This window comes from Cinclus cinclus, chromosome 5, assembly GCF_963662255.1.
Source record: "Cinclus cinclus chromosome 5, bCinCin1.1, whole genome shotgun sequence".
Classification (NCBI taxonomy): Eukaryota; Metazoa; Chordata; class Aves; order Passeriformes; family Cinclidae; genus Cinclus; species Cinclus cinclus.
This window is the reverse complement of record NC_085050.1, coordinates 48,126,185-48,153,917: the sequence shown is the minus strand read 5'-3', so window position 1 is coordinate 48,153,917 and position 27,733 is coordinate 48,126,185. Positions and strand designations below refer to the sequence as shown.

General features: G+C 50.6%; 5 protein-coding genes across 10 annotated transcripts; 4 read left to right on the top strand and 1 right to left on the bottom strand.

Annotated features, from left to right (window-relative positions):
- Window positions 1-86: 86 nt before the first annotated feature.
- On the bottom strand, window positions 87-8,689 carry SH2D4A (SH2 domain containing 4A). Its single transcript, XM_062493754.1, has 9 exons — window positions 8,515-8,689; window positions 7,603-7,762; window positions 6,928-7,090; window positions 4,855-4,920; window positions 4,300-4,435; window positions 2,851-3,067; window positions 2,307-2,437; window positions 1,695-1,915; window positions 87-179 (listed from the first exon to the last, which is right to left on the bottom strand). Exons 1-9 carry the CDS (start codon window positions 8,687-8,689, stop codon window positions 87-89), a joined length of 1,362 nt encoding a protein of 453 aa, XP_062349738.1.
- Window positions 8,690-15,729: 7,040 nt separating this feature from the next.
- Window positions 15,730-18,355, top strand: AP5S1 (adaptor related protein complex 5 subunit sigma 1). The gene is made up of 2 exons (XM_062492953.1): window positions 15,730-15,887; window positions 16,323-18,355. The coding sequence occupies exons 1-2, from the start codon at window positions 15,730-15,732 to the stop codon at window positions 16,747-16,749; spliced, it is 585 nt and encodes a 194-aa protein (XP_062348937.1). The 3' UTR covers window positions 16,750-18,355.
- Window positions 18,356-18,447: 92 nt separating this feature from the next.
- On the top strand, window positions 18,448-20,853 carry LOC134044021 (sulfotransferase 1 family member D1-like). Of its 6 annotated transcripts, none has more exons than XM_062492950.1 (7): window positions 18,448-19,431; window positions 19,506-19,622; window positions 19,737-19,834; window positions 19,932-20,058; window positions 20,146-20,240; window positions 20,312-20,492; window positions 20,617-20,853. In XM_062492950.1, the coding sequence occupies exons 1-7, from the start codon at window positions 19,287-19,289 to the stop codon at window positions 20,727-20,729; spliced, it is 876 nt and encodes a 291-aa protein (XP_062348934.1). In that variant the 5' UTR covers window positions 18,448-19,286; the 3' UTR covers window positions 20,730-20,853. The 6 variants fall into 6 exon arrangements, with proteins under 6 accessions (XP_062348934.1, XP_062348933.1, XP_062348932.1 ...); XM_062492949.1 differs by having other exon boundaries at window positions 19,722-19,834; XM_062492948.1 differs by having other exon boundaries at window positions 19,506-19,628; window positions 19,722-19,834.
- A 2,269-nt stretch (window positions 20,854-23,122) lies between these two features.
- On the top strand, window positions 23,123-24,674 carry LOC134044024 (sulfotransferase 1B1-like). The gene is made up of 7 exons (XM_062492954.1): window positions 23,123-23,274; window positions 23,457-23,585; window positions 23,703-23,800; window positions 23,908-24,034; window positions 24,112-24,206; window positions 24,282-24,462; window positions 24,543-24,674. The coding sequence occupies exons 1-7, from the start codon at window positions 23,127-23,129 to the stop codon at window positions 24,653-24,655; spliced, it is 891 nt and encodes a 296-aa protein (XP_062348938.1). The 5' UTR covers window positions 23,123-23,126; the 3' UTR covers window positions 24,656-24,674.
- A 1,073-nt stretch (window positions 24,675-25,747) lies between these two features.
- Window positions 25,748-27,383, top strand: LOC134044513 (sulfotransferase 1B1-like). The gene is made up of 7 exons (XM_062493753.1): window positions 25,748-25,895; window positions 26,122-26,250; window positions 26,339-26,436; window positions 26,617-26,743; window positions 26,821-26,915; window positions 26,991-27,171; window positions 27,252-27,383. Exons 1-7 carry the CDS (start codon window positions 25,748-25,750, stop codon window positions 27,362-27,364), a joined length of 891 nt encoding a protein of 296 aa, XP_062349737.1. The 3' UTR covers window positions 27,365-27,383.
- The last annotated feature ends 350 nt before the right edge of the window (window positions 27,384-27,733 follow it).

Here is a 27,733-nt window from a genome sequence, read left to right as displayed (position 1 = left end):
GGTAAGTATCAGCAGCTCTAGTTCCAAGTTCAGTTCCAAGTTCTTTGTGAATACAAGTCTGAGGCTGTCCAGTGAGATGGGGAGGTTTACTCAAAGAGAGAGATGTAATCTGGCTCTTGGTCCTCTTGGCCACATGGGTAAAGCAACAGCTCCTTTCCCAAGGAAGTGATGGGCTCATCCTGTTAATATAGGATATGATCAAACACCAGCTTTTAAACAGACCCTGCCTGTCACAACTTCATGAGGTGGACAGCAGTCTTCCTGCCTCTGTTATGGTGTGGATGTGTTCCCATCACTCTGTGATATAGCTCAATTCCCTGGAGAACTCAGGGAAGGGCCCTCTGCCCTCAGTCTTCATAACACAATGTCTGTGCTCTGTAACGTAACTCAGTGACACAATTCTGGCAGTTCTAGGAAAGAGCTATGCTCATCCCTGAGGAAACTACAGCTTCTCTGACATGGAGTGGTGCACTGCCTAGAAAGTACTGGAGCCAGGACTGTCCAGCATGCAGGTAAAGCAGGACCAGGGATTGTGGACTGTGCTTCCGGCTGTGTTTGTGGGAGAGATAAGGGTGGATTCTGGAGAGAGCACACACCCTCTGGATAGGCAAGTCCTGTTCTAAGCAGGGAATTCCCTGACACTACAGTCCCTGCTTCCAATCTCATTCTCCATCCTAGCAACAGTGGCATGGTGGGGACTTGCCTTCTTTCGTGGTCACCTGGTGGGTGATAAGCAGAACCCAGTGGGGCACTTTGGCAGAGTGGGTTCATCTGCCCACATGTGCTGTAGTGTAGGCAGTCTGCAGGATTCTTAGCAGACTGTGGGCTTGGCTCTATATTTGATGTATGCCAGGCTTTGAATCCTTTAGCTCTGGTACAAATAGCTGTATAACTCCCACTTTTAATATTTTCAGCCTGAACTGTGAAAATCATGCAAGAAGCAAGTTCAGGCACTCCAGGTAGAGTTCCATAGAGCAAATGAGCATTGCTATTTTTCTCATGTCCAGTTTTGTTTAGTCATGTCTGTATTAAACTAGGCACTTATATGAAAGAAACAGGGATTTTAAATGAACCTACGAGAAAAATTACTGTTCTGTCCCTGGGCAGATCTTACAGTAAACAAATGAACAATCTATCTGGCCCTCCTTGAAACCCATGTAGCTGCAGTCAGTGCTGGTAAACACTACTGTTACTGTTGCAAGAGCCCACCAACCTTCCTTGTTCCCTTCTAATTTTTACCTATGCTCAACACCACCCCTTTCCTGTTTTGAGATTATAAAGATACCTTGCTCTCTTTCACGCTGAAGCCGAAGGTAAGCAGGATTTTGTGTTTACCCAACTTTCCAGTGCCCCTTAACCACAGAGAGAATACAAAAGAAAGGAGTTTGCATGAGTATGCTGTCACCTCTCATCAACATTTCTACTAAGTAGCTTGTAAGTAACTTGGGCCCCACATGCAAGGTGTTCTGTGTGCTTGAGGGTAAGTGAATCAAATCTAAGATATGTGAGATGTATTAGGTCACCTGGACTGTACCAGTCAGGCTGACATACCCTTCTGGAGCAGCACACAGGATATCCAGCAGCAGTTAAAATGGGTCTAGTTACCAACTTCAAAACAACTGAATCTATTATTTCTTATTTTGAAGTGCCCTGAGACAATTAAACGGTTAATAAATGCATTGCTACATGTTCACCTTGTGGTAGTCTACAAGGTCAGCCAGCGTTACATGTTGCAGCTGGTCCACTCCAAGGAAGCTGTAGGAATCACTGGAGGCATCAATGAGGAAATGTTTACATCCTTCCACAGACCGGTAAGAGAGTACGTAGCCTTTGATTTTCTCACTGACCCGGATCAGAAAACTACCCCGTACTGTTTTATTCAGAAGCTCTTCTGCTTTCTTAGAGGTTAGGATACCTGTTCAAAACCAAAACACAAAACTGAAGGGAGAAAAGCATTTGTGCGGGACTGGACAGAACAGTTCTCACAGGAAATCTGCCCTAAAACCAGTCCATGGCACTTCCATCCCTTTCACTGTTTTCTTGCCCAGTAGCCCAAGAAGAAGAGTGCTGCCACTGCTAGTAACAGGCCACGGCCAACTGCTCTTTGTTAACTGTTCCACACTTGGCCAATGATGAATTACAAATGTGGAGAACTCAAAAGGACTGTTGCTCTGTTATGAGAGAGAATGGTATTGCTGTTGTTGTATGTTGATTCCAGTACAAGAGCTTTACTCCCAAGCCCAACCTGTGTTAGCAGAAAAAACTCCTTAAACACTTGGGTTGGGGTGGAAATTCTCAGGACTCACCATGGAACCAAGGTGCTATTGTGTTTGTGGTTTTCACATAGCCAGCTCGGAGAGGGAATTGCTCCTCTTTGAACCACCTGATGATGCTTTCTTCTGTGGAATTGGAGATTGTTCTCTGGACTCCCTCTTTCCTGTTAGAAAAAACCTCTGGTTTGTGCATCAGATTCAAACAACAGGTTTTGAGCCCCTGTGCAGGACTTATATTTTGCTTAGACTTTTAAGACCAGCCCTAAACAGATAACTTACACCAACCAGTTCAGCTGTATGGAATATTCTTTTCAGTGGACATCTGGCAACGTAGGGGATCTATATGTCCAGGCTTAGGACACTCTAATAACTAAACCTGTTGCCCCCCAGAAATGAACAACTGAAGGCCTCATAACACCTAGGCTGGAATATAGCCTAGGTTCTCTATTTTTCCCTGCTGGTTGTCTCTTCCACACAAGGTGAAGAACAAACCGTTCCCTTCTCAACCATCCTATTCTAGACCAAAAGAATCTCATCCCTTCTCCTTTCCACAGTGTACAGGGGCTTGCTTCTTTACCTAGTTGCTCTCTCATTTGCTGTTGCAGGAGGTGGAAGTTTAGGCTTGGGAGGAAGAGGCGGATGTTGAAGTGGTCGCCGATCTCCTGCTGTGGCACTCTTGGGAATACCTGCATGCTTCCCTCTGTGGATGCCCTGCAGTGAAAGCCTTCTGTAGTCATCTCTGGCTTGCCTTGCAAGGGAGCGTTTCTTCTCATCTGCTGCCTTGGATTTCTGCACTGGAAAAAAAATGGAGTCCTACAGGAATGATAAAGCAGCAAGTTTTAAGCTTGCTACCTTTTGGCCATCTTCCTGCTTGATTAAATGGAAGAATAACCCATTTCACAAGCTGAAAGATTCACTCAGTTGTGAGACCATTTGCCACATGTCTCCCACTCTCCCACGTGTTAAGTGGCACAGTTTGTATTACTTGAAAAGATTAAAAAAAAGGCGTTTTTTCTGCAACAAGATTAAAAATATGCATATTTTTTCTTGGTATCAGGTCCCTTTGTACCAGGCCACTTAGAGACATCTTGGTTTTGTTTCAGATGCTGACTCCTGGCTCAGACATGGATTTCTGTAGTGCCTTTCATGTAAACTGGTGGGGGGAGGGCAGGGCTTATGGAGTTGAAGCTGCTGAAATGACCCCAAATCAATCATTTGAAGGATTTGGAAGTGTTAACCAATTTTGGAGAGTGGGAAGGAGCCTTGCTGAAACTGTTATGGAAAGTGGAGAACTTGACTGTGTTTTTGTTTGGGTTTTTTTTTCCTGTAAAATGGCCTCGACTGTCTAGGTCCATCTCACTGAGTCTGTATGAAGTAACCAGCTCTCCGGTCAGCAGTATTTTTTTAATCAGTCAGAAAAATAGAACCCCTAGACTGAAGGGGAAACAACTGGTGGTACAGCATTGCCATCTGCTGACCAGCAGGGGAGGAACTGGGAAGAAAATGCATCAGATTCTCCTTCAGGAAGCATTTAGCAGCAGTGGTGTATGCTACTGTGAGTCCCATACTGTTTGCTATTTTTCTTTCTACCACTGAGATTCATTACATAAGACAGTGCAGCAGGGCTTTACTTAGGTGGGATAATGCTTGAATGACAGGGAAACCCTTTTTGATTAGTCCCTGTTACCCATTATCCTTGTCCAAGAGCAATGTTACTGCAAAGTCCTGCAAAAGGCCAGTTTCTAGTTTAAAATTAATTGTACTGGCTATACTCATGTGGTTCCTATTTGTTGCTTGTTTTAACATAGTGTCAGTTGGAAAAGTTTTCCATTCCCCTGCCCAGCTCTAGTCTCAGTGCTGTGTGGACTCAGATTTCTGATATTACAGTGGTGTATATTTCTTGGCAATACTCTCCACCCTCTGACCTATTATTCAGTTCTAGTATGTCAGGAAAAGAGTTGAGATGACCTGACAGAGCCCTAGGATTTCTCAAGCCTTATAGGAAAAGGTAATTTTAAGATCTTACAGAATTCCTGCCATTCAAGCTCATTCTCATCCAATTTCTGCAGCATTCTCTGGCTCTCTGTGCTGGTGTGGCTCTGTGGTATTGGGTCCTGGGGGGATGTGATCTCTTCTGAATTTTTCCTCTGTGCTTCCTTCATCTATGAAAGAAACAGTATGCTCAGCTTTTTCTCAGGCAAGTTTTAGCACGGCTTTTTAGCCAGCCTTGAAATACTGGGAACTGCATTCTTTACAGTGAATCCCTCCAATTTCAACAACATAGAGACCCTCTGTCTTTACTGCAGGTGACAAGAGAGGCAGGAAGGGAAAACAGCCCTACAAAAATCATCAGGAGCATCTCCCTGTGCTACTCCCCAATCTGCCAGCCTGGCCTGCTTTGTATCATCTCCAAATCATCACACCATACATGAAGAGCATGGCAATACTGCATAAAACTGGTCCAAAAAGGTGAGAACATTCTTGGCTCATGTGAGGCTCTGAAGATGACTGGGACTCTAACTCTAGGATAAAGCACTGACCCCCACTCAATGTGTTAGGAGCATCATAGGTTGCCACTTACCTGTTGGAAACTATGCTTCCTCACATGGCAATCTGCCAGCATCTGGTGAACACTTCTGGTTCCCCTCTGAGCAGAGCAAAAGAGCGGTGAGAAAAATGTGACATTAGGACAATTGTTCTTTTTTTGGTGCAATAGGTGTTTAATGCAGAGTTATGTGACATTTGTTAATAAATTTTGCCAGCCTGCTCTGACAAACATTTGACATCATATTTGACCAAACATGCCACAAAAGAACTCAAGGTGTCAGGATTGCCATAAGCATGCCTAGATTTCCTAATCAATGCTCACAAGTGCTCCCAGGGAGCAGTCCTTTTCTTCCCTTCCTCTAAAGCAATCCCTTGCAGAACCTGTTGTCTACAGCTTTACCTGCTTATGCATATTTGCAGCTGCAGCTGGGTTGCTGCAAACTCCTACGTGACAAACTAATCCAACTGGCTGGATATTTTGTGTTCTCTCTTCCCTGAAAACCAGCCCAGTTGCCCTGCCTGAAGTCTTTAGCTGAGAGCTGCCTCTGCAGATGAACTGCAAGGTTTGGCTTTCAGTAAACACTCACCCACCTCCCCATCAGTCCCCAACTGCCTCCCACAGCACAACCAGTGATGAGTTAACTGTATTATTCTGCTTACCAAGGTCACACTTTATTTTAGCTCCATCACCTACTTGGCCAATATTTAATATATACATGACTTTACAATTTCCCTCTCCTCAACAGGAAGCTAGGAACTTCAAATGTGTGTGAAGCAGCATTTTTTCATAGATCAGCCCTATTCCCTGCAGCATGATACCTGGATCTCTCAGGTTAAATGGGTACTAGATCTCAGAGAAAACATTTTCATGCAGAAGGTGGGAAAAAGCCTCTCCCCAGGTCTAGAAAATACAACAGGGTGCTTCGGTCTGGAGCCCTCCTTCTAACAGAAAAAGCCTCAGAAACCTGGGAAAATTTACTAATAATATAATGACAGAAAAGAAAGGAAAATATACAACTCCCATGTATTTCCATTGCAACCCTTCGAAAGGGGGATTTTTTGTTTGTTTGTTTTTGTTTTTTTGTTTGCTGGGTTTTATTGTCAGCTTTGACTAATAAGTTCCTTTGAAAAACAAGAATCTCCCACATAGTTGCTCAACTTCAGCAAACAGTGCAGAGAAAAACCCCATGTGACTCAGAGGCTTTTGATAAAGGAGACAGTCACTTTGAATTCCATTCACTATTTTGGTAGCAGTAGAAGAGCATTTTGCCAAAACTCGACCTTCTGTTATCATACTTTTTATACCGAAATATGGAGTGGCTGTATGAGAAAAGAATATACACTCATACAAGTTCATTCAAGGCTGAATGAAAACTGAAGAATGAGATTGGACCTCTCCCATTAAATTGGCAGGGTGTCCTGTTCCTTTTGTTCAACTGTGGTTGCATGGGTAGTTAATTTAATTCTTCTTTTTTCCCTTTCTCTGCAAATGGCTTTTTGTAGCCAGTTAAAAAACACAAATGTATTTATTGCTGGAAAAGATATTTCTATAATGAACACCACAGGAAAGCAGACACTGTATTACTGCATTTGGAGCTGTCCTGTGCTACCAAGGTCATAAGCAGTTTTCTGTATTAGAAGACAAAAAACCCCAAGAACCACCTAAAATATGCATGTCAGATGATGCTGGTAAAACTATTCTTCATTTGGTCTTTTATAAAAGTAAATTATTTGTCTGAGGGCTGTGACCTTCCATTTAAAGATCATAGGATAGCCTCCCTGGTCTTGCTCCAAAAGCCATCCAAACCAGCCACGGTGCAGAAGGAAAATACTGCACCCCTTGTTTTACCCACAGAGAATGAAAGCAAAGGAATTTCAGAGTAATTTATCCTTTGGTGAAGAGCAGATCTATCCCAGCTGAGAATAGCACACTGACCTCCTGAGTCTTAAGGAAGGAGGTAACAACATAGCTTCTTCTCTTCTGTAGAAGAAAAGCTTTATTAGATAGATAGCTTTTCCCTTTAGACTTCTATTTACAGCAACCAGGATTTTCTGCACTTCCTAGACCTCAAAAAATATGTATAGTTAAGGGAAAATGGAAAACTACCTTTGTGAGCTCCTGGCTTTTTCCTGTTGTATCAATATCAGTTATTCTTCTCCCATGTTCCTCCCTTTTGTCTGCAGTGTTTTTGTTATTCCCATAAAGATCTGTTTCAGACAGAAGTCCTGGCTGTGGGTGTAGAGACCATGTTGCAGAAGAGTCAGTCTCTCTGAAATACAAGAGAGAGAGGACTTAGGAGGGAGTCACTTTCTGATGTTTGAGCATCTCATGAGGAGGCTGCACTGAGCAGAGCAGAGCTGCAATTAAGCCACATGTGCATAGGCAGTTATATCTCCAGATCAGGTAGGTGAGTAATTAAATTAATGACTCATGATGAGTAACTGTTGTCCAGCTGCACCAAAGCTCCTGCCTGTGAATCAGAGCAATCCAAGCCCATCACCTGCTGCAGTAACAGCATCAGCATTTCCTGTGGTCTGCAGAGGGTCCCATGCAGTATCCATGTCACAGGGAGGCTTAGTGAGCTGGGGCAAGTCTCAGACTGCATCTGGTCTTTACCAGCATTGTGCATCCTCTCAGAAAGCCAGCCTTTGCCTGTGCCTTTTCCCAGCAAGGCTAGTGTGACAGTACTAACCACAGCCCCTACAGAGAAGACTCCAGTTCATGTGTTCCTAGACAAAAGCCATATCTGACCACCGAGTCCTTCAGCCGAAAGGTGCTTACCTGCTCTCCTGGCCTTGCTCTCTCACTAACCGCTTTGCTCTTTGTGCCTGGATTTCTTCACAGATGGCTGCATAGGATTTATCTGAAGGATGCTCGCCCATCACCCAGACCCACACTTCATTGTCAGCGCCTAGTTTCCATGTCACTGACTTCCTGTTGGCTGGAAAAGAAGCAGCTCTTTGGCAAATGCTGTTTGCTGGGTAGTTCTTTGCAAGACCTGTGTTGCACCTGCTGTGCCCCACCAACTGCTGTTGGTGACAGAGCCCCCCCCAAAAGCAACTGTACATGAAGAAAGCTCAACTGGGATGCAGCCCACACTTGCCAATTTTTTCATATTCCTTGAGCCAGATCAGTGAAGGAGGCATTTCTGAGTCTGGGAGAAAAGGAGAAGAATCACCACCATTTCTTTTCTTGCTTTAATTCCTGACCACTGTCCTCCCCAAACTGTGTGAGGGTGAGCTACCTGCAAATAGAGCACATGGAGGAGACCTGGGGGAAGAGAGCTATCTTCCTAGCATCTGGCATGCTGTGTAATCCTGGCAAGAGAGCTTCAGATCCAAAATCTCAGTGTCAACTGCCCATCAGATCTGGTGCCTCAGGACAGATATTCAAATCCATGGTTATGTTAAAGACAGATTCAGAGGCACCATTTAGTGGGAAACTTAATGAGATGCATCTCCCGGGGGCAAATAAGCCCCGTCTTCCCAGCTAGGGGAGTTAAGCAATTTGGTCAAGGACAGAATGTCTGGGCCAGGGAGTAAAAACCATTGTGTGCTTGGCCAAAGCTACCCCATTGCAGATGGATTTAGTTGTGTTTAGAAATAAGCTTATGTAAGGATACATTACTTCCTATTTCTAGGAACTAGGCAGATATGTGCCAGAGGGTGAAGCAACCAGGAGGCAGAGACCTACCTTTTCTTGGCAGTGTCTTCTTTGCTGAAGTCTTTTCTGCTGCAGCTTCTCTTTCCTCCCACCGTCTGATTTGTTCCTGCCTCATCTTGAAGAAGAGGATCTGCTTCTGCTCCTCACTGAGTTCTGCTAGCAGCTCTGGATCGATGTACATGTCTGATAATATCTGTTTCAGCATGGCTGCAGGTTTCACTCACACATTCGTGGCAATGATCTTCAGGGATCATCAGATCCTTTCCCTGGCTCCGACAAGAAAGAGTGCCTGCCCGTCTGACTGAAGTAGGAATGCAGGCGTCCCAAAGTAATTATACTTCTGTCTCTTTTCTTTTTTTTTTTCCTCAGACTTCCTGCACAGACCAAAAAAAAAGCAAATAAGTAGTTTAAAACCTGCTGTTAAGATTCCTTGGAAGAAGAGGTGAGCTCAGCTCTCATGCAGCTCCTGCCCACCCTGCAGAGAGAGCAGGCCAGGAGGGGTGAGGCCAGGAGTGGGGAGGTTGTGTTGATACTCCGACAAACCCAGCTGATAGTGTAGCAAAGAGAGAGAGCACTGCCTGTTAGTAATCAGAGGTGCGGCTTGGCTGTGCCCAAGCAGACATTCTTGCTGGGCAGGGAATCAATGAACCCATAACTAGACGGCTCCTCCTCCTTCCAAACAGGAAAACTTTGATAATCAAAAGCGCAGTCTGCCTCATTTTACCAAAGAAAGACAGGGAGGACTTTTGACTCTGCTTTTGAAGTGGGAGCGGGGATTTCGGGGTGCTCCCATCCATTAAAGTCAGCCCCCAGTAAGTCCAGGGAGCACAAGGAGCAAGGCTAGTTTGAAGAAAAGCTATTTGGATAGCCAGTTTGAGACAGCCCCCACTCTGACACATCTTGCTGATGCACCTTCCCACGTGGTGAGCCTGGCATGGGACATCCCTGTCTGACAGGATGAAGCTGATGGGGAGAAGAGGCATCCCTATTCCTGCCCAGGATACTGGCTCATGTCCAGTGCCGGTGAGGTACTAACAACCTCACAGCCTTGCTTTGTGCTCATGGATTTACATTTACAACAGACATTTCACTGAAAAATTGGAAGCTCTCCTGTCACTTGGGAAGGTGACAAATGAGAAAGTAGAAATGTGGATTAAAGACCTAGGAAACAACTATTTTCCTTATCTTATCTGGATACACTCATGGAGATGAGGGGGTTGGTTGGCAGTGCTTTAGGTGACATGGTGAGTGGAGAGGAGGCTGACAGACACATATTAAGTGCAACACCAGAGCAGGGTGGCTGACTGGCCAGAGGTGGCAGGGGCTTCCTGGACACATTTCTTGGGAAACGTGGCAATTGAACTTACATTACAAAGAAAATTAAAGCAGTGGGATTATTCATGTCCTCCTGCACAAATCCTGGGAGTCTAAGGAACAAATATGCTAGAACATAGCACAGTAGGTGGGAGGCAGAATGTTATGGAGGCACTAATGTGGAAATACAAAGGGCACAGTCATGGCAGAAGGACCTGTGCCAGGGTGAAGTGGGACTACATATTAAATCAAGTTAATGGAGTCAAATCAGTTAGCCATCTTACAGGAGAGAGACTGGACCTCTAGGAACCCAAATGTTGGAAGAAAAGTGCTGGGAGCACCTTCAAAGAAGGAGGTAGCAAGTGCTATACTGAAGCTTTCCAAGGAGCACACAGAGAACACACAATTATTTAGATGAAATGGGACAGCACAACAGCAGCCCTCATAAAGTCAGACTGTCAGAACAGTATCTGCTGCATTGGTCCACCTTACTGTATCTTGCATCCATGCTGGGAGCAAGCAGTCTGCCCCAAGCATCCCCCTGCTTCTGAATATGGCTTGCCTTAAAATTTGCAGAGACAGAGCTGCCTGGAGCCCCACTGCAGTAAAGTCCTCATGCACTTACATCAGGAGGAATTTGAAAGGAGCTTGGAGCAGGGAGAGAAGTTGTAGGCAGGGAGACAAATTGCTTCCCAAGGACCTCAAGGCAAGAAGAGAGCAGATCATGGTCCCAGAAATGCATTGTCTGCAGTAGAGGCCAGGAGCAGGGGCAAGAGTCCTGGTGAGGGTGCAGTGACCAGGAGTTGGTGTTGTCTTCTCATTTCTGTTTTGTTTCTCTGATTACACAATACTTTCCCTATTAAAAATGTTAACTTCATTCTAGAAGGAAATATGAAACTGCTGTTCCAAATTGGTATGGATTTTGTTTAAATAAATTACTATTTTGATTTAAAAAAAGGTTTTTAGGGGAGGTGGTCTGACTTGAGCAAAGCTTTCTGAGTACCCCCCAATGGCAGAGTTTTTTCAGCTCAGCAGCCGAAGGGTCTTGGGCTGTCCATGAAGCCATGGAGGTGGCAGCTATAGAGAGGGAAGAGCTTTCTGGGACATGGCACAAGAGAATCCATCAGCAGAATGCATACAGCAGCATATCCATGCTACTCTGGCTTCTCAGGAGTAGGAATGGCTTTGCTATGGCATTTACTTAGGAGGCCATGATGTGCTCTACCATATGCTGTGGTGATAAACTGGTCCTCTTTCTATGCCTGGGGACACAGTTTGTTTGCAAGATGGAAGGGCGCTCAGCAAACAAGTTTCACAGTACTGATGCAGTTTTGCAGGGTTAGATGTCCTTGTACAATTGGTTGTAAGAGATTTATAATGCTGTATCCTAAAGGTACCCTTTAAAGCACCAGCTATTTTAACACTGGGAAATGACATCAGCATCTCAAGAGGTTTGTGATATTTCTGTTTTAGCAGTTACTTCATTAAAGATCTGGGAGCTGGAAATCCTTGTAATCAGTCATATACTGTTCCCAGAGTCTGAATCAAAGCAATGTTACTGACACCTGGCAGGAAGTGGTTTTGCAGATGCTGTTCCAGCTGTAAGTAGTATATTTACAGCTCAAACTTAGTGAAGCCAAAGACTGCAGTAATGTCAGAGGGACCTCCAAGCAGGTAACTTGCGGGAGTTAAACTCTGGTAGAGGTCCTGTTAAACTTTCTACTGTTTGCATTTTTTCCAGGGGAGTGGTTGGTGGGAGCTGGTTTTGTGGAGGAATAGAGACAGCAGTCGCTGAAAATAGCAAAAACTAAATGGGAGGATGTGGGAAGCCAAACCAGGGCTTTGGGACTCTGCTGCTCATATATAAGATATTCAGCCTGAAAGCCATCAGGGTAAACACAGTTCAAACGCTAAATAATCCTTCAAAATGCAAGGTCACACAGCATTTAAATCCCCTGCTGAAAAGCAGCCTCTGCTCTGTGCTTCTGTAAATCATCTACCAGGAAAAGGGGAAACAAGTCTATGAATACACATGAAAGTGATGTAGCTTTGAGAAGAACTGGCACGATTTCCTGTTCATGTGTGCAGCAGGTGACACTTTGGACATGATAAGCTCACAAGACTCTCCCACCTGGCCATACTAATCCTGGTCTTTACCACCAGTGCTGCCAGCAGAGGAAAAGTTTCTCCAAGAAAAAATACACAGACACAGAAAATCATAAATTTTCACCAAGAAATTAAACAGGACACTGTAAATGTGCTCATTTTCAGGGAGGCAGCTTATTTGACCTGCTGCACACATCTCCACTGTAAATGTGACAGTAACTGTAAACTAAAAATAACCCAAGAAACCCAACAGTGAGGAGGAAAGAGAATGCAAGAAAGGCAGCTTCAGGATATAGGCTGATGACCTAAGAGGATTTCTATTGTCATAAAGTAGTTTTCCCCTTAAAAGGCAGATAAGACCACTTTGTTCAGTAAATTGTGGAACTATATTATTTTGAGTTAAGAGCTTCTCCTTGAAGCTGATTATTTGTTTAGTGAGAAGTGGCTTCAGAGACACCATTGGGAATTCCTTTCCCTGATCAAGAGGCTGGACTGTGAGAATGCAACTAAATTTCCTTTCATTTGCCAAATGAAGCCTTGCAGCACTAGGAGGCTCAGGTTTTTCTGGATTTCTCCAGTTTCAGCCACTCCAATGCCATCAGTTCTCTGGCAGACTTCATGAAGGCATTTTTGATTTTTTTCAGAAGTGAAGCAAAGCAGAATTGCAAAACCTACCTCAAATCAGTGCAGCCAAAAGTAATCACCTCCCCAGCCTTGCTCTGAGTACACAAGGCTTTACAGGTTAACTTTACATATTGGTTCATAACATGCACTTGTGTCAGAAAACTTTTATGTTAGCAGCTGCAAGGTTAGTACCAAAATACCCTTCTGTGCTTTGAGGTTTGGCTGTTCATTTGTTTGTTTTGTTCTTGTTAGTTTGGGGCTCTTTAAAATCTGTATCCTGTTCTAAATAGGAAAGTGATTAATTCCTCTCTTTCTGTTTAATTTTGCTTCAGCATACTGTTTTGTTTTTTCTTTATTTCAGATGTAAGGAAAACTTCTAATTTGGGTATAACAGAAGGAAAACACAACTGCATGAGCACAGCCCCCAAAAGACAGAACCAGACCAGTTTGTATCTTAGAATTACAGAATGGCTTGGGTCGGAAGGCACCTCAGAGATCATCTAGTTCTAATGCCTCTGCCACGGACAGGGCCATTACACCAGGTTGCTCAAAACACCACCACATTTAAGTTATGATAGTGATTGATTTCTGGCCCTGCCAAAAGCCAAGATCGTTTGAACAAGCACAAGCAGTAATGAGCCAGAGCAGAAATGAACTGGAGCCACAGATCAATCAAATATGGAAGTAAGCTGGAGCCGAAATGAAGCTAGGGAAGGTGAAACTAGTTTGGAGTCTAAAATATGCTGGAGGCACGGACAAACTCTATGAGCTGAACCTGAGACAAACTGGGGACAGAAACAATTCACCTGAAGCTGCAAATGAGGTGAAGCAGAAACTAGAGAGAGCCTTCCCTGAGCAGGAGACGCAAACTAACTGCAGTCACAAAGGAACTGAGTCTGCCAGTTCCTCGCAGCGTCTCTGTGCGGGCTGAGCCGGGTGGGCGCTGGCAGGGCCGTACTGAGAGCAAGCAGCATCAGCATAGTCCTCGGTGCAGGCATCCCGGCGTCTTCCTGGTGGATCCACACGCGGCGTGGCTCGCTCGGGCACGAGTGGCTTCAGACGTGGCCAGTTCGGACTATTCTGCCGGGTTACAGCAGACCCAGCGCGGGGCCGAAGGGTTCATCCTGCCGGCAGTGGCTCTGGAGACGAGCTGGCGAGAAGAAACCAGGTGAGGCCCGGTGGTAGGAGGGGTCGTCAGGGGGTTGACCTGCAGCTGCTCCCCGGGACGGGACCCCCGGGAAGGCCCCTCAGGCTCCCGTGGCCCCGGGTGGCTGCGCCGCCTGGCGGCCACGGCGCGACACCGCAGCGCCGGGAACGGCACCGAGACCCCCCTGCCCGCACCCATGGAGATGCAGCTCTGAGCTATGTGCAGAAAGGTGGCATGAGGATAAGGCTGGCCATCCACTCCTGTGGGGCAGCACCAGAGAGACATCTCCGGGAGGGACACTGTTAGGAACATGAATCCACGATGTCAGAGGTCTTTGTCCAAAAAAGGAGACAAAGGAGTTGTGTGACTTTATTCAAATAAAGGGAGAGGCCATGGGAACTTCCCATCGGGTCTCTCAGATTGTTGGGGGACGCAGCCCCCTTTTAATCCTAAATTCCTGACCGCATCACCCTCTTCCTCTTCCCCATTGGCTGAGGTACTCAGAAGGTACAGACTTCCCGAATCACCTACTCTATGCCCCCCTCTAATACACACCCCCCCCTTTTGTTATATATAAAAAAAGAAAAAAATAAAGCTATTCACAGTTCTATTAAGTCTTTGTTCTTTTCCTCTAGGTTCAGGAATTTATAATGGCCTTGGCTAAGCAACAATCTGTGTAGATTAGTAACATTTTCTAGAACTAATAGTTTCTTCTGTTAGTTCCCTATCTATAAGTTCCTAGCCCTACCTACAAGCAGATTCACACGGTCTGTTTGTAAAGACACGCTCATCTTATTCCTTTCAGACATCATGCTTGGGATGGACACTGTAGCTGGAATATGGACATGATAGTTTGAATATGGACACTATAGTTGGGATATCACGTCCCCAAACATGGCAGAAAGACCCTCCCACCCTTCCACCCCCACCTTCAACCCACAAATAACCAGCCACAGCCATAAAGAATTTGTTAAAAACCAGCTTTGCTGCTGAAGTCACTTGAGGCAGAAAACAAATACCTTTTCCATGGCTGGAAAGGTCTCATGGAAAAGCCTCGCATCTCCACCCAGACATGTCCCTCTGCATGACCCCTCTGGCCATGGGCTCCTCCACGTCCCCTGTGCCAGCCACACACTCCTCCATATGCCCCACTCAAGACAAGCACTTTTCTATGCTGGCCCTGGCCATGTCCCCCTAAGCCACCTCAAGCCAGATTTATTACCATGTCCTCTCCCAGCCGTGTCCACCCCATGCCCAGGGACACACACGGGAGTGTCCTGCATTTAAATCCCAAAACTGTGCTCTGCTGTCACTTCGAGCCACAGCCCCCGTGCTGCATTCCCAAAGTACCAGGGTGGCCACATCAAGGGCGCCCTCCCGTCTTATTTAAAGTAATTTGTCCTGCTCTAAGCCAGCCGTGGTTTACGGTGGGGGACAGGAGGGGCTTCACCCTAACCCCAGAACCAGGGTTTGGGCACTGTGAGCTGGGGAGGGTGGGGAGTGTTTTTTATATCCTCTGCAAGCTCCTTCGAGAGAGAGAGCAACCACGGCGGATGTGTGGGCAAAGGGAGAGCAGCTGGCAGGAGCGAGGGCTGGGGCGATGGGAGAGTCCCCGGGGGCTGAGAGCTCATCCACGACGAGCACTGGACCACTGAGAGCTGTCCCTGCGCGGGGGGTGGCAGCAGCGAGGCCCCGCGGGGGCAGCGGCTGACCTGGACCCCAGTCAGGCAGCACGGTGGGGGTTCGGAGCTCTGCCCCCCTCCCGGTGTCGGGGCAGCGTGGAGGAAACACTCCGGGGAGGGGAACACGGAGCAGGAGTAGCAGCGGCCGCGGAACGGCTGCCGAAGGTCCTTCCGGGCCACAGCGCCTTCTCCTCGCGGCCTTTCCCCACCCACCGGCCTTTGCCCGCCAATCAACTCTCGCTGTCTCCGAGCCTTGGCCAATCGTGACCCGTTGCCTGCATGCCCGGGCGCCCCGCCCCCCCACCCGCCGCGAGGGCTGCTCTTTCCGTGCCAGCGCCGCCGCTTCCGGCGCGGCGGGACCGCGGCGCGGCCATGGTCCGGGCCTTCGTGCTCCTGGCCCCGGGCGGGCCCGCCGGCCATGCCCCCTGCCGGGTGCTGTACGCGCGCACCTTCGGGACCCTTCCCGGGACCGCCTCCGGGGGCCCTCGGCAGCGCCTCCGCCGGAAGGAGCAGCTGCTGGTCGTGGCCAGGTACGCCCGAGACATCCGCCTCCGCGAGAATCGCCTTCCTGCGGATGCTGGGCTCGGTGGGACACTCGGCATCGTGTGCCCTCCGTCTCATGAACCCTCGGACTTTTGACACCTCATCCCTCTCCCTGGGATAACCACAGCTGTGAGGCACCCTTTTTTTCATAAGAGGGCTCTTGGGCTTTGCCTGACCCCCAGGGCTGGGACACCCCTTTGACTGTGGGATACCTTCCATTCCTGAGGGGAGTCTATGGCAGCCCCCTTTTCGGGGGACAGGGCTCAGCTAGAATTCAAGGACCATGCCCCCCTATTCATGGGATCCGCCTTTTCTGGGGATGCTGGGCTCAGCAGGACCCCTGGGACCCTGTTCCCCCAATAGAGGAGACACTGTCCCAGGATGAGGTGGAGGTTCTTAACACGAGGGTCCCCCTTTTCCAGGCAAGTGGTCTCCCAGTGTCAACTGCTTCAGTCATCCTTGGGCCGCCTACCCTCCCCACAACTTCCTCAGCTACCCGATGAGCCAATGTCACTCCAAGATGCTCCAGGGGGTCTTTTCCAGATGCCCCCTGGAGACCCATTCCCTGAGCGAGTGACAGTAGTCTGGTTATCAGTGCTGGCCCTTGCCTTCGCCTTGGTTTGTGAACCCCAAGAGAATCTATCCTTGGCTGAGATCACCCTGCGGCGGCTGGCTCCCCGCCTGCTCTTCTCCCTTCGTCTTCTTGGACCCGGCGCTGATGTCCTGCTCCGTCCTGACGCTGCTGATGGCCTCCTGGACCGTCTCCTACCCCATGGACAGATGCTTTTTCTTAATGAATGTTTCCTCCAGGCAATGGACCGAGATATGGGTATCAAAGCATGCCGCTGAGCTAGAGATGACATTCCTGCCTACCATCCAGATATTTTTGTGGGATGACAGACAAGAGAGGGATAAGAGATGATCACCAAGCCCCAGTGGGATGGATGAGAAATACAGTTCAGGAATAAAGAGCAACAAGCCAGCTAAGAGCAGGGTTTTAATCCATTTATCCCCCAACACCATCATGGGAGAGCTAATAACTATCCTCATAAATCCACCTGGAGCTGGGACAGTGCCAACTTCCCACACTGTTTTCCCACACTGTTTTCCTACACTGCATTCCTGCACCATTCTGTGTGCACATGACAGCGAGTGGAGGCTGCATGTGGCCATGAATGGATGCTAAAAGAGGGACCCTGGGTTGTGGTTACCCCAGCTGGGCACTGTGGGGCAGGCAGGGGGTCTCTGGCAGGGGAGACATGGCTCTGGGATGGGACCTTGTCAGGGTAGATGGGGCAACCAGGGATGTACATCTAGCCATGGAGCATTGGAGTCTCTGCGTGGGGGATTAAATAAACAGGCAGTGGGGCAGGATGTAGCCATGTGCCTGGCACAGCAGGGTGGTTGTCCCTAGATGGTGCTGCCTGGGGCCAGAGGACCACCCTGGGAGGTGGCAGGAACTGGCACCCACTTACCCAGCTCTGCAAGGTGTAGTGGGGAGCAGCATCCTACTGTAGCATTTTCTGGGTTCTGGGAAATCCAGGGGGGCTGGAACTGGCGTGCATAGCTCTTCACCAGTGTGTTGAGAACAGGCTGTGCAGAGGGGCTGTCACGGGGCCAGATCCCAAAGTGCTTTCCCTTGTAACTGCACCAGTGAAGCTGAAGCTCCTGAGGAGCGGCACTGGGCATTGGGCTTCAGCCATGATGGGTCTCTGACTGTGCTGGGGGATTTCACTGTGCTCTGGAGGTGTGGGAGCATTGGAGGCCACTGTGGCATCCCAAGCTTTCAGGGAAGGGAGCACCATCTTCACCTTCCCATGTGAATAGCAGCTGTCACATAATGCACCCACAAGTGGCTTGAATACAACCAAGAGCCGAAGAGAGATTATCCTGGAGTGTTTCAATGGTGTTAGCAATTTATTGTTAATGAGAATCAACGTGAATCCAAATGTTTGGGCCATTACTGTGTATGCACTGATAGGGTTCCAGTGGCTGGATTTGAATATCACCTGGTTTATGGCCAAAATTCCCTTGAAAATCAGCCACCTGAATTGGATCAAACAGGATAATTATTTGTGTGCAGCGATTTCCCTCTCCACCCTGAGGTCTAGTAGATTCAGGGGGAGTTGAAGGAGATAAAGAATCATCTTTTCCTAATTCTCTGTCATGGGGATCGCCCTGTATGTTTCCATCCCATGTAAGTCTGCTAGACTTTTCCTGGAACTTTGATATCTTGGTCACCATATATGGCACCGTTTTGGTAGCAGTTTGGTGATCCTATTAATCACCTGCATTTCAATTTTAAGTAAAGGTCATAATGTTATTTCCTCATCATCAGGTGAAAATGTTACGTGTATTTTTTTGTCAGAGTAACAGACCTGTTTACTGTCTTCCAGCTCCCTGATTGGATACAGAAAGTCAGAGTTGTATTGTATTTCTGCAAATTGTCCAGATGCTATATCCTGCACTGGTGCCTCCTTTCCCAGAGACTCCACTGACCTGGCCTGCTCCAGGCACTACTTGGCCTCTTCTTTTCCTTGATCTCCTCCTGAAGCAAGAGCAGCACCTACTCCATCATGGCTGATTCCTGTATTGTACAGTCTGCTGAATCAGATCATCCAGGATGGAGCAGATCAGCTTATTCAGCCCTTTCCCACAAGAGGCATTAAAGGAGCACCCAGGAAGACAGAGAGGGAGGCACCCCCTGCTTGCAGCACCCTCAGCCAGGTCCTGGCCAATCTGGTTCCCAGGACAAGCAGGGACACTGCAGGACAACACAGTATTAATGAAGTGGTGGGGGAAGGGAGGCAGAACCCACTACAAAAACTGTCCCAGGCCCCAGCTGCTGGCACTTTGAACTTCCTTCACATCCTCTCTGCTCCATAGCTGAGAGGCTCTTGTTACACCATTACAGTTTGGGTGTGTTGGGAGGGTGGAGGTGCCAGGGCTCCTGGGCACCAGAGCAGATGGAATCCTGAGAGGTATGGCTGCAACAGGGCCCCTGGGTGGCAGAGTTGTCCCTGCAGTTCCACAACTTTGTGGCACTCCGTGGCTGTAGCTGGGGGACAAGTGCAGACAGATGGGAGGAGAGGTGATGCAGGCTCCATTCCCAACCCCTCATGGCTTGGACTTATTGGATGGCCAGCATCCACATTAGGGTAGTATCATACCAGGAATCAGGGCATCTTCCTGTGGCACTGGCAATACCTCTGCCACATGTGATCCGGGCTGGACTTTGCCTGATGGGGCACTGCCCTGAGCACAGTCCTGTCACAGGATCCAGTACTGCCCCAGGCACAGTCCTGGCACAGGAGCCAGCCAGTCTGGATGTTGTGTAGCCTGCCAGCAGGGAAGACAACCAGTGTTGTGTGGACCCCCTGTTAGCCATGGAGCAGGAATATGCAATCAGGCAGAAGCTGGGAAGCCTCCATGGCATCCCCCTCTTCCAGAGCTTCATCGAGGGCTGGCCACAGGTGAAGGCTTTCCAAGCCCGTCCAGATGACCTGCTCATCTCCACCTACCCCAAATCAGGTGAGTGGTCCTGAGGAAGGGTGCAGGGGGAATAGGGCGACACCAGCCTTTGCAATGCTGTCCCTGTGCTGCAGGCACAACATGGCTGAGTGAGATCATGGACATGATCTACCACGATGGGAATGTGGAGAAGTGCCAACGGGATGCCATCTACAATCGCGTGCCCTTCCTGGAAATGAAGGTCTCCAAGGGTCTGAGTGGTGAGCTTCCCCAGCCCGGCTGCCTGGCTTGGGTGGAGAGGGAACAGAGCCAATGTGGGGATGAGGGTGCTGGGGCTCACACCTCTTAAGTCCCCTGTGCCATAGGCATTGAGCAACTGGAGAAAGCCCCATCCCCACGGCTCATAAAGACCCATCTCCCTGTCCAGCTCCTCCCAACCTCCTTCTGGGAGAAGAAGTGCAAGGTAACATGGCAGGTGGCCCCTGTCTCTCTCCCCATCTGGGTTGGTGGGAAGGAGGCACCACTCTGTACCTTCCAAACACATTCTTGGCTCTCCCCAGATTATCTACATGGCCCGCAACCCCAAGGATGTTGTCATCTCCTACTACTTCTTCCACCAGATGGCCAAGATACACCCTGACCCTGGCACAAAGGCTGAGTTCTTGGAGAACTTCATGGCTGGCAAAGGTGTGGGATGCCCACCCTGCAAAGCCAGTGGGAAGGACATCCCCCGCTACCCCCCTTTTCAGCTAATCCCTTGACCATATCCTACAGTGGCCTACGGGTCCTGGTACGACCACGTGCGTGGATGGTGGGAGAAGAAGCAAGAGAAGAAGATACTCTACCTCTTCTATGAGGACATGAAGAAGGTGAGGCTGGGATGGAGGGGAAGGAGCCCCCCAGCTTTTTTGGCAGCCTTCTCATGTCAATCTCCCTGCAGGACCCACGGCAGGAGGTGCAGAAGATCTTGCAGTTCCTGGGCAAGGAGTTGGCAGAGGGAACAGTGGAGAGGATCCTGCACCACACCTCCTTCCAGGAGATGAAAAAGAACCCTGCTGCCAACTATGAGACCATGGTCCCCACCTTGATGGATCACAGCCTCTCCCCCTTCCTCCGGAAAGGTGGGGTTTGGTTGGTGGTGGAGGATTTGGGAGGGATGTCTGTGGATTGTATTTTAGCGCCAATCTGTGGCTACAAATATTTCATATGTGTAAGGATTTACCCCAGTTATTTTCTTGCCACCAGGGATCTCTGGAGACTGGAAGAACCACTTCACTGTGGCCCAGAATGAGCACTTCAACCAGCACTACCAGGAGCACATGGCAGGTTCTGACCTCTACTTCGAGATGGAAGTTTGAGAGGCTCATCTCTCTTCCCAGGAAGACTGTGATTCTCCTTGCTCTCCCAGTGGAGAGAGTGGATCCAGATGGAGATTCTTGCACTAATTCACTTTCCCCCCTGCAATAAATTGTGATAAATGGAGGTTGAGTCATTGCCTGTAGGAAAAATGAGGGTGGGGCCTGAACCCCGTGAATTCTAGGCAGTCTGGGAGCACCTTCAAGGTCAGCAGGAGAGGGTGGGCACACAGTGGATTTTTAGCTACTGATGGTCAGGCATCACCAGGAGTGGGCACCATCCCAGAAACCACCACCAGCCCCTGTCAACTTGGGCTGCCCCAGCCTACCAAGGTGCCTGGAGGGAAGAAAGATCAGTGAGGAGTGGAAAATCCCCAGAGCACCAGCAAATCCAGTGCTGCTGCAGCCCTTGCATGCACAGGAGCTTTCATGCCTCCTGGGTTGTGGCAAGTTTCTTGACAGAGCAGATGGTGATGAGGGTCTCAGCCCAGCTAGACCTTGGCAGCCCATGGTCTGTGGAACAAAGGTGAAGGGAAGCAGCTGCCTGCTGGCACGTTGCCAGGCTCAGCACCATCACGGTTCTTGCTGGATAGAGAACACGACCTGCAACCTCCAACCTGGCTGCACTTTGCCCTTGCTCTGGGATGCCTGGAGCAAACCAGTCCCTGCCCACTGGGGGCAAGGGTGTGCTTTGGACCCCCAGGTTCCCCATTTATGCTCCATTTCTGGTCAGTTCCTGAGTTTCCAAGATTGCAGCTTCTTGTCAAGACAGCCTCATGGGGTTGTTCTACCCCATAGAGATGTAGCCCAGATCCAACTGCTAAAGAGCAGCAGTGCTATGAGGGTGCTACGCTACCTCACAGAAATAAATCCTTTTCCCACATTCATTTAAATGCCACTGGAGATGTCTTCCACTGGAGATGTCTTCCACTGGAAGATGTGCTTCCCCAGCTCCTGGCTTTGCCTGCCCTGTTTGCACATGCTGCCAATTTCGCTGGCATATGGACAGCAAATCAGCTGAGCACCTGCCATGGCATACCTCATCTCCCTGGGAACTTGGCCCTGGAGACAAATCAGGGACGTTTTTCTCAAGGCTGCCAATAGCTGAGCTGCGATCTCTGCTGCCCTTCCCACTCCCTCCCAGCGAAGGTAAGGAAGAACATTTCACCACTATCGGCACCTTTAAACATTTTTCCCAGGAGGACTTGTGTTTTGCAACCGCGCAAACTTTGGCCTCGTATTTGTGTGGAGCAGGGGTACGACCAAAGCTTGAACCTACATCCCGCTTACCCAAAGCCCCATGTCGGTGTGAGGAGCTGGGGACGTCCAGGCAGGTGATTTTTGTAACAGGACAGGGTGATGATCAGTCTCCCGGCATGTGGGTTGGGATTTCCTCCCTGTGTTTACTTCGGCGAGTGGAGGGGAAGGTTTGATTTCCACTCCCGCTGCCCGCGTGCGTCCTGACGGGTGCTGAGCACGGACAGCTCACCAGAATCATCCGGGACCGTCCTCATCCTCCCTCGCTTCTTCCCTGCACTCCTCCCACCGCAGCACCGGGACCAGGTCGCTCCAGGCTCCAGGCTCCAGTCCCAGTCCCAGCGGCGTCCCCCGCCTCCCTGCGCCTCCATCTTCCAAGCAGGGGAAGGAAATTAACAAATCCTCCCCCGTAGGCGGCGGGCGTAGCTTTGCCTCCTCCCTGCCAGAGCGCCCGGAAAAGAGGCGAGTAACCTTGGGGCTTTGGCCACGGTCGTTTCGGAGTGCCCTGGCCTTGTAAGCAGGGGAACCTGCGGGGATGGGTACGAGGGCTCCGTGTCGCTGCAAACCCCCAGGAGGTGGAAACAGGACACCAAGCCGATCTCCAAAAAGCACTGCGTGGGGGTTTTTCAGCTGGTGTGTCCAGCGTTTCTGTCCTGGGTGTTGGGTGGAAAGGCTTCCAAGGCAGAGAGTCCTGTGAGTCCTGCTCCTCGTTCCTGTTTCTGTCAAACCCTCATTCAAGCCCCCTGAAAGCAAGGCTTCCCGTGCTGCTGTATAACGGAGAGATGGGGGGAGAAAAACAAAGAAAAAGCAGCCTGCAACTGCAACCAGGAATGCCCCTGAGAGTTTTTACTCCCAGGGACAGTGCTGCCAGCTTGATATGAGTAGCTGTCCACTGCCTGTCTGACCTGAGCCACCCAGATCTGGCCATGCCCTTCCACTCTTCCTGCACTGCCACCTGGGCCCTAAAACCCCCACAGAGAACAGGTGCCACCTCCTGCAGTGTCAGCAAGCAGGGCGTGGTTTCCTTCATATGGCCACGGTGGCTGGGTTCAGCAGGGATTTTGGGGCCCCCAGGGAAGGAGGAGGCCCTGTGCTTCTCCCTGCTGCCAGCCAGCCCTGCCACACGTCCCTGTCCCCAGCAGGATGGCCCATTCAAACACATACCTGCGGCAGCCCTGGTGCACCGTGCATGGCATCCCCATGGTCAGAGCCTTCGCCTTCAACTGGGAACAGGTTGACAATTTCCAGGCCCGCCCTGAGGACATCGTGGTGGTCACCTTCCCCAAGTCTGGTGAGCATCCCAAGGCACCAGAGAGGGGCCATGCTCAGGAAGGGAGGTACCAGTCTGCAGATGCCTGGGCTGGAACCAGGAACATACCAAAAGGCAACACTGGTAGATGGTGACTCTCTGGCACCTGAGATGGGGCTTCAGTGGGGATGGCATCAACTGGACACTAAGTCTTTCCCCACCAGGCACCACCTGGGTCAGTGAGATCGTGGACATGATCCTGAAAGGCGGTGACCCAGAAAAATGCAAGCAAGAAGACATTGTGAACCGGGTGCCCATGATGGAGTTTTCTGCTCCTGGGATGATGGCAGCAGGTAGCGGGGTGGCAGAGGGTGGTGGGTGGCAGTGGGTGGGGATGGGAGATGGGGACAGGTTTGGTTTTGTAGGGCAGGGCACCACAGTGGGATCACTTTTGGGGGAAATCCTTATAGGCACAGAGCAGCTGGAAGCCATGCCATCTCCTCGCATCATCAAGACCCACATCCCAGCTCACATCTTGCCCAAATCCTTCTGGGAAAACCGCTGCAAGGTATCAGGCTGGAATGAACATATTTGGAGGGATCCAGCAGACATAAGGGGGGGTGTCTGTCCTGTTTGGACCTTGCAAGTCCCCACATGCCGCCAAGTTTTTTGCAGATGATCTATGTGGGGCGCAATGCCAAGGATGTGGCTGTCTCCTACTACCACTTTGACTTGATGAACAAGTTCCACCCGCACCCAGGGACATGGGCCCAGTACCTGGAGGAATTCATGGCTGGCAAAGGTGGGACAGGAAATCCCTGGGTGCATGGAAGGGACCCCGAAGGGGACTGCCACCCACTGGCTGCTCTCCCCATGCAGTGGCATATGGTTCCTGGTACAACCATGTCAAGGGCTACTGGGAGCGCAGGAAGGATCACCCCATTCTCTACCTCTTCTACGAGGATTTGAAGGAGGTGATGGGGCAGGGTGGATGATGGTGTGGGGCCTGGGGGTGGCAGGAAGAGTGAGTGTTGGCCTGTGTCACACAGGACCTCTGCCGGGAGATTGCCAAGGTGGCCCAGTTCCTAGGGCAGAAGCTGTCAGAGGCGGCGCTGGACACCATCACCCGACACACTTCCTTCGAGGCCATGCGGGACAACCCTGCTACCAACTACAGCAAGGTGCCCTCCGACCTCATGGACCATGGTGTGTCCCCCTTCATGCGCAAAGGTGAGCGGCTCTGAGGGGCCTCTGGCGCACCATCCCTGTCCCCCACGACTGCTGCTGAGCCCTATCTTGCCCGGCCACAGGCACCACCGGAGACTGGAAGAACCACTTCACTGTGGCCCAGAACGAGCGCTTTGACCAGGACTATGCGCAGAAGATGTCTGACACTGACCTGTGCTTCCGCACTCAGATCTGAGGTGGCACTGCTGGACACCCCCAGATCTGCTCTGTGCTGTGATAGCACTGCTGCCGTTCCTTCTTCTCCCCTGGGACTGCTGGAGAGAAATAAAAAGTGCTCCCTGATCCTGTGTTGATCCTGAACCAGGTGTTCCCCTGGGGCTGCTGTCCTCTTCTTGAGCTGGGGACAAGCAGGTGTCACCCTTCAGCCACTGTGGTGGGGGGATTGCCAGCAGCAGCTCATGGGGTTGCAGAGGGTTTTGGCAAATCTGTGTATTGGGTGGGTGTGGGCAGTGAGAGGTATCCTTCCCACCTTCACAGAGTGGGATGTGACCTGGGACCTATGGGGGAGAGGAGGACTGGTGGGGCTGGGGATATCCACTGTGGCCCTCCCTGCAGATCAGCTGCTGCTGGTTTCTCCCTGCACTCGCTCCTCCCTCCCTGCAGCTGCTGGGCTGGCAAACATTACTGCACCCTGCCTCTTTCCTTCTCTTTCCTGTAATAACGGCTGTGAGGCCCCGAGTCTCCCTGTCTTCTGCTGTCACCTTCCTGGTGTCACTCTTCCAGCGTCACTCTACCTGAGCAGAGCAGTGAGTTTTAGGTGAGACGGGTCTCCCGGGGTGCCTTGTGTGTGCTCTGCCCATGCTCAGTCATACAGAGCTGCATGTGCGGGGGTCTGGTGTGGTGGTTTGGGGCATTTTGGGCTTGTGTGCAATCAGCACCCCTAAACCTTCACCTGACCTGTGGTCTGCTGCAATAAGCCCAGGGACCCTGTTCCCTGCTCCTCTGGGGTGCTGAGGCAACAGAAGAGGTGCTATTCTAGTCTAGTCCCCCAGATCTGGGTGATGCCAGCACACTGTGGGCACCCCTGTCCTTAGCAGGGCTCTGGGCGGGCTCCTATCCCCACAGTTGGGACCCTTGTTCCCAGCAGCGGGTGCAGCAATGGCCATGGTGACCTCTGGTCTGTGTTCTGGTGCTGTCCGTGCTGCTCTGTGAGCAGGCACAGTGCCAAGTGACCGGGCTGCCCTGGCAAGTGGCCAACCCGAGAGATTTGCAGGAGGGGGCCTCCCCTCATCAACCAGCCCTGCCACATGTCCCTGTTCCCAGCAGGATGGCCAATCTGGACCCCTATCTGCGGCAGCCCTGGCTCACAGTACATGGCATCCCCATGGTCAATGCCTTCGCCCACAACTGGGAACGAGTTGACACCTTCCAGAGTTGCCCTGAGGACATTGTCGTGGTCACCTTCCCCAAATCTGGTGAGCATTCCCAAGGCAACCAGATGTGCTGGTACTGGGTGGGCAAGTGTGGTGTTCAGCTGAGACCCACTGCCTGGTGGCATGCAACACATTAGGGGCTGTCAGGAAAGAGTTGTGTAGGATTTCCCTTTTCCCCCATGGCATCTGGTTGAGTTCTGAAAAATTGTCAGTGCTGAGACACCCGATGCTGCCCTGGATACTCCCCTTGATGGGTTCCCTTCCCCAGGCACCACCTGGGTCAGCGAGATTGTGGATATGATACTGCAAGGCGGAGATCCTGAGAAGTGCAAGCGGGACATTATCAGCAAGAGAGTGCCTATGCTGGAGTTCTCTGTTCCTGGAAAGATGGCAGCAGGTAGTGAGGTGCAGGGGCACCCTACAGGGGCTGAGTTCCAAGGTTCTTTGCCAAGGGCCCATTGAGGAAGTTCTCTGGGATCCCCCAGGAACAGACCTGCTGGCCACCATGCCCTCACCCCGTGTGGTGAAGACTCATCTGCCAGCACATATCCTGCCCAAATCCTTCTGGGAAAACCACTGCAAGGTAACCCCCAACCCTGGTCCCTGCCATGGGGAGAATTCCAGCTCCCCTGTTCCCCTGAGACAGGACTCCACACTGCTGCCTCCAGCATCTTAAGTGGTCATGACAGGTTCTAGCAGCTGGAGCATCCTCCTTACTGGGGGTCCTGGGGCTGCCCCTCATACCTCCATGGCCCATCTGCAGATGATCTATGTGGGGCGCAATGCTAAGGATGTGGCTGTCTCCTACTACCACTTTGACTTGATGAACAAGTTGCTGCCACACCCAGGGACATGGGCCCAGTACCTGGAGGAATTCATGGCTGGCAAAGGTGGGACAGGAAATCCCTGGGTGCATGGAAGGCACCCTGAAGGGGACTGCCACCCACTGGCTGCTCTCCCCATGCAGTGGCATATGGTTCCTGGTACAACCATGTCAAGGGCTACTGGGAGCGCAGGAAGGATCACCCCATTCTCTACCTCTTCTACGAGGATTTGAAGGAGGTGATGGGGCAGGGTGGATGATGGTGTGGGGCCTGGGGGTGGCAGGAAGAGTGAGTGTTGGCCTGTGTCACACAGGACCTCTGCCGGGAGATTGCCAAGGTGGCCCAGTTCCTAGGGCAGAAGCTGTCAGAGGCGGCGCTGGACACCATCACCCGACACACTTCCTTCGAGGCCATGCGGGACAACCCTGCTACCAACTACAGCAAGGTGCCCTCCGACCTCATGGACCATGGTGTGTCCCCCTTCATGCGCAAAGGTGAGCGGCTCTGAGGGGCCTCTGGCGCACCATCCCTGTCCCCCACGACTGCTGCTGAGCCCTATCTTGCCCGGCCACAGGCACCACCGGAGACTGGAAGAACCACTTCACTGTGGCCCAGAACGAGCGCTTTGACCAGGACTATGCGCAGAAGATGTCTGACACTGACCTGTGCTTCCGCACTCAGATCTGAGGTGGCACTGCTGGACACCCCCAGATCTGCTCTGTGCTGTGATAGCACTGCTGCCGTTCCTTCTTCTCCCCTGGGACTGCTGGAGAGAAATAAAAAGTGCTCCCTGATCCTGTGTTGATCCTGAACCAGGTGTTCCCCTGGGGCTGCTGTCCTCTTCTTGAGCTGGGGACAAGCAGGTGTCACCCTTCAGCCACTGTGGTGGGGGGATTGCCAGCAGCAGCTCATGGGGTTGCAGAGGGTTTTGGCAAATCTGTGTATTGGGTGGGTGTGGGCAGTGAGAGGTATCCTTCCCACCTTCACAGAGTGGGATGTGACCTGGGACCTATGGGGGAGAGTAGGACTGGTGGGGCTGGGGATATCCACTGTGGC

Bases quoted from the DNA above. Each gene is read 5' to 3' on its own strand.
- SH2D4A (XM_062493754.1), bottom strand. From the start codon at position 8,689: ATGCTGAAACAGATATTATCAGACATGTACATCGATCCAGAGCTGCTA. The intron at 7,091-7,602 runs GTAAGCACCTTT...CTTGTATTTCAG, and splicing joins GAGCAAGGCCAGGAGAGCAG to AGAGACTGACTCTTCTGCAA. The intron at 2,438-2,850 runs GTAAAGAAGCAA...TTTTTCTAACAG, and splicing joins GCAAATGAGAGAGCAACTAG to GAAAGAGGGAGTCCAGAGAA.
- AP5S1 (XM_062492953.1), top strand. From the start codon at position 15,730: ATGGTCCGGGCCTTCGTGCTCCTGGCCCCGGGCGGGCCCGCCGGCCAT. The intron at 15,888-16,322 runs GTACGCCCGAGA...CCCCTTTTCCAG, and splicing joins CAGCTGCTGGTCGTGGCCAG to GCAAGTGGTCTCCCAGTGTC.
- LOC134044021 (XM_062492947.1), top strand. From the start codon at position 19,287: ATGGAGCAGGAATATGCAATCAGGCAGAAGCTGGGAAGCCTCCATGGC. The intron at 20,241-20,311 runs GTGAGGCTGGGA...ATCTCCCTGCAG, and splicing joins TCTATGAGGACATGAAGAAG to GACCCACGGCAGGAGGTGCA. The intron at 20,493-20,616 runs GTGGGGTTTGGT...TCTTGCCACCAG, and splicing joins CTCCCCCTTCCTCCGGAAAG to GGATCTCTGGAGACTGGAAG.
- LOC134044024 (XM_062492954.1), top strand. From the start codon at position 23,127: ATGGCCCATTCAAACACATACCTGCGGCAGCCCTGGTGCACCGTGCAT. The intron at 23,275-23,456 runs GTGAGCATCCCA...TTTCCCCACCAG, and splicing joins GGTCACCTTCCCCAAGTCTG to GCACCACCTGGGTCAGTGAG. The intron at 23,586-23,702 runs GTAGCGGGGTGG...AAATCCTTATAG, and splicing joins TCCTGGGATGATGGCAGCAG to GCACAGAGCAGCTGGAAGCC.
- LOC134044513 (XM_062493753.1), top strand. From the start codon at position 25,748: ATGGCCAATCTGGACCCCTATCTGCGGCAGCCCTGGCTCACAGTACAT. The intron at 26,251-26,338 runs GTAGTGAGGTGC...GGGATCCCCCAG, and splicing joins TCCTGGAAAGATGGCAGCAG to GAACAGACCTGCTGGCCACC. The intron at 26,916-26,990 runs GTGATGGGGCAG...TGTGTCACACAG, and splicing joins TCTACGAGGATTTGAAGGAG to GACCTCTGCCGGGAGATTGC.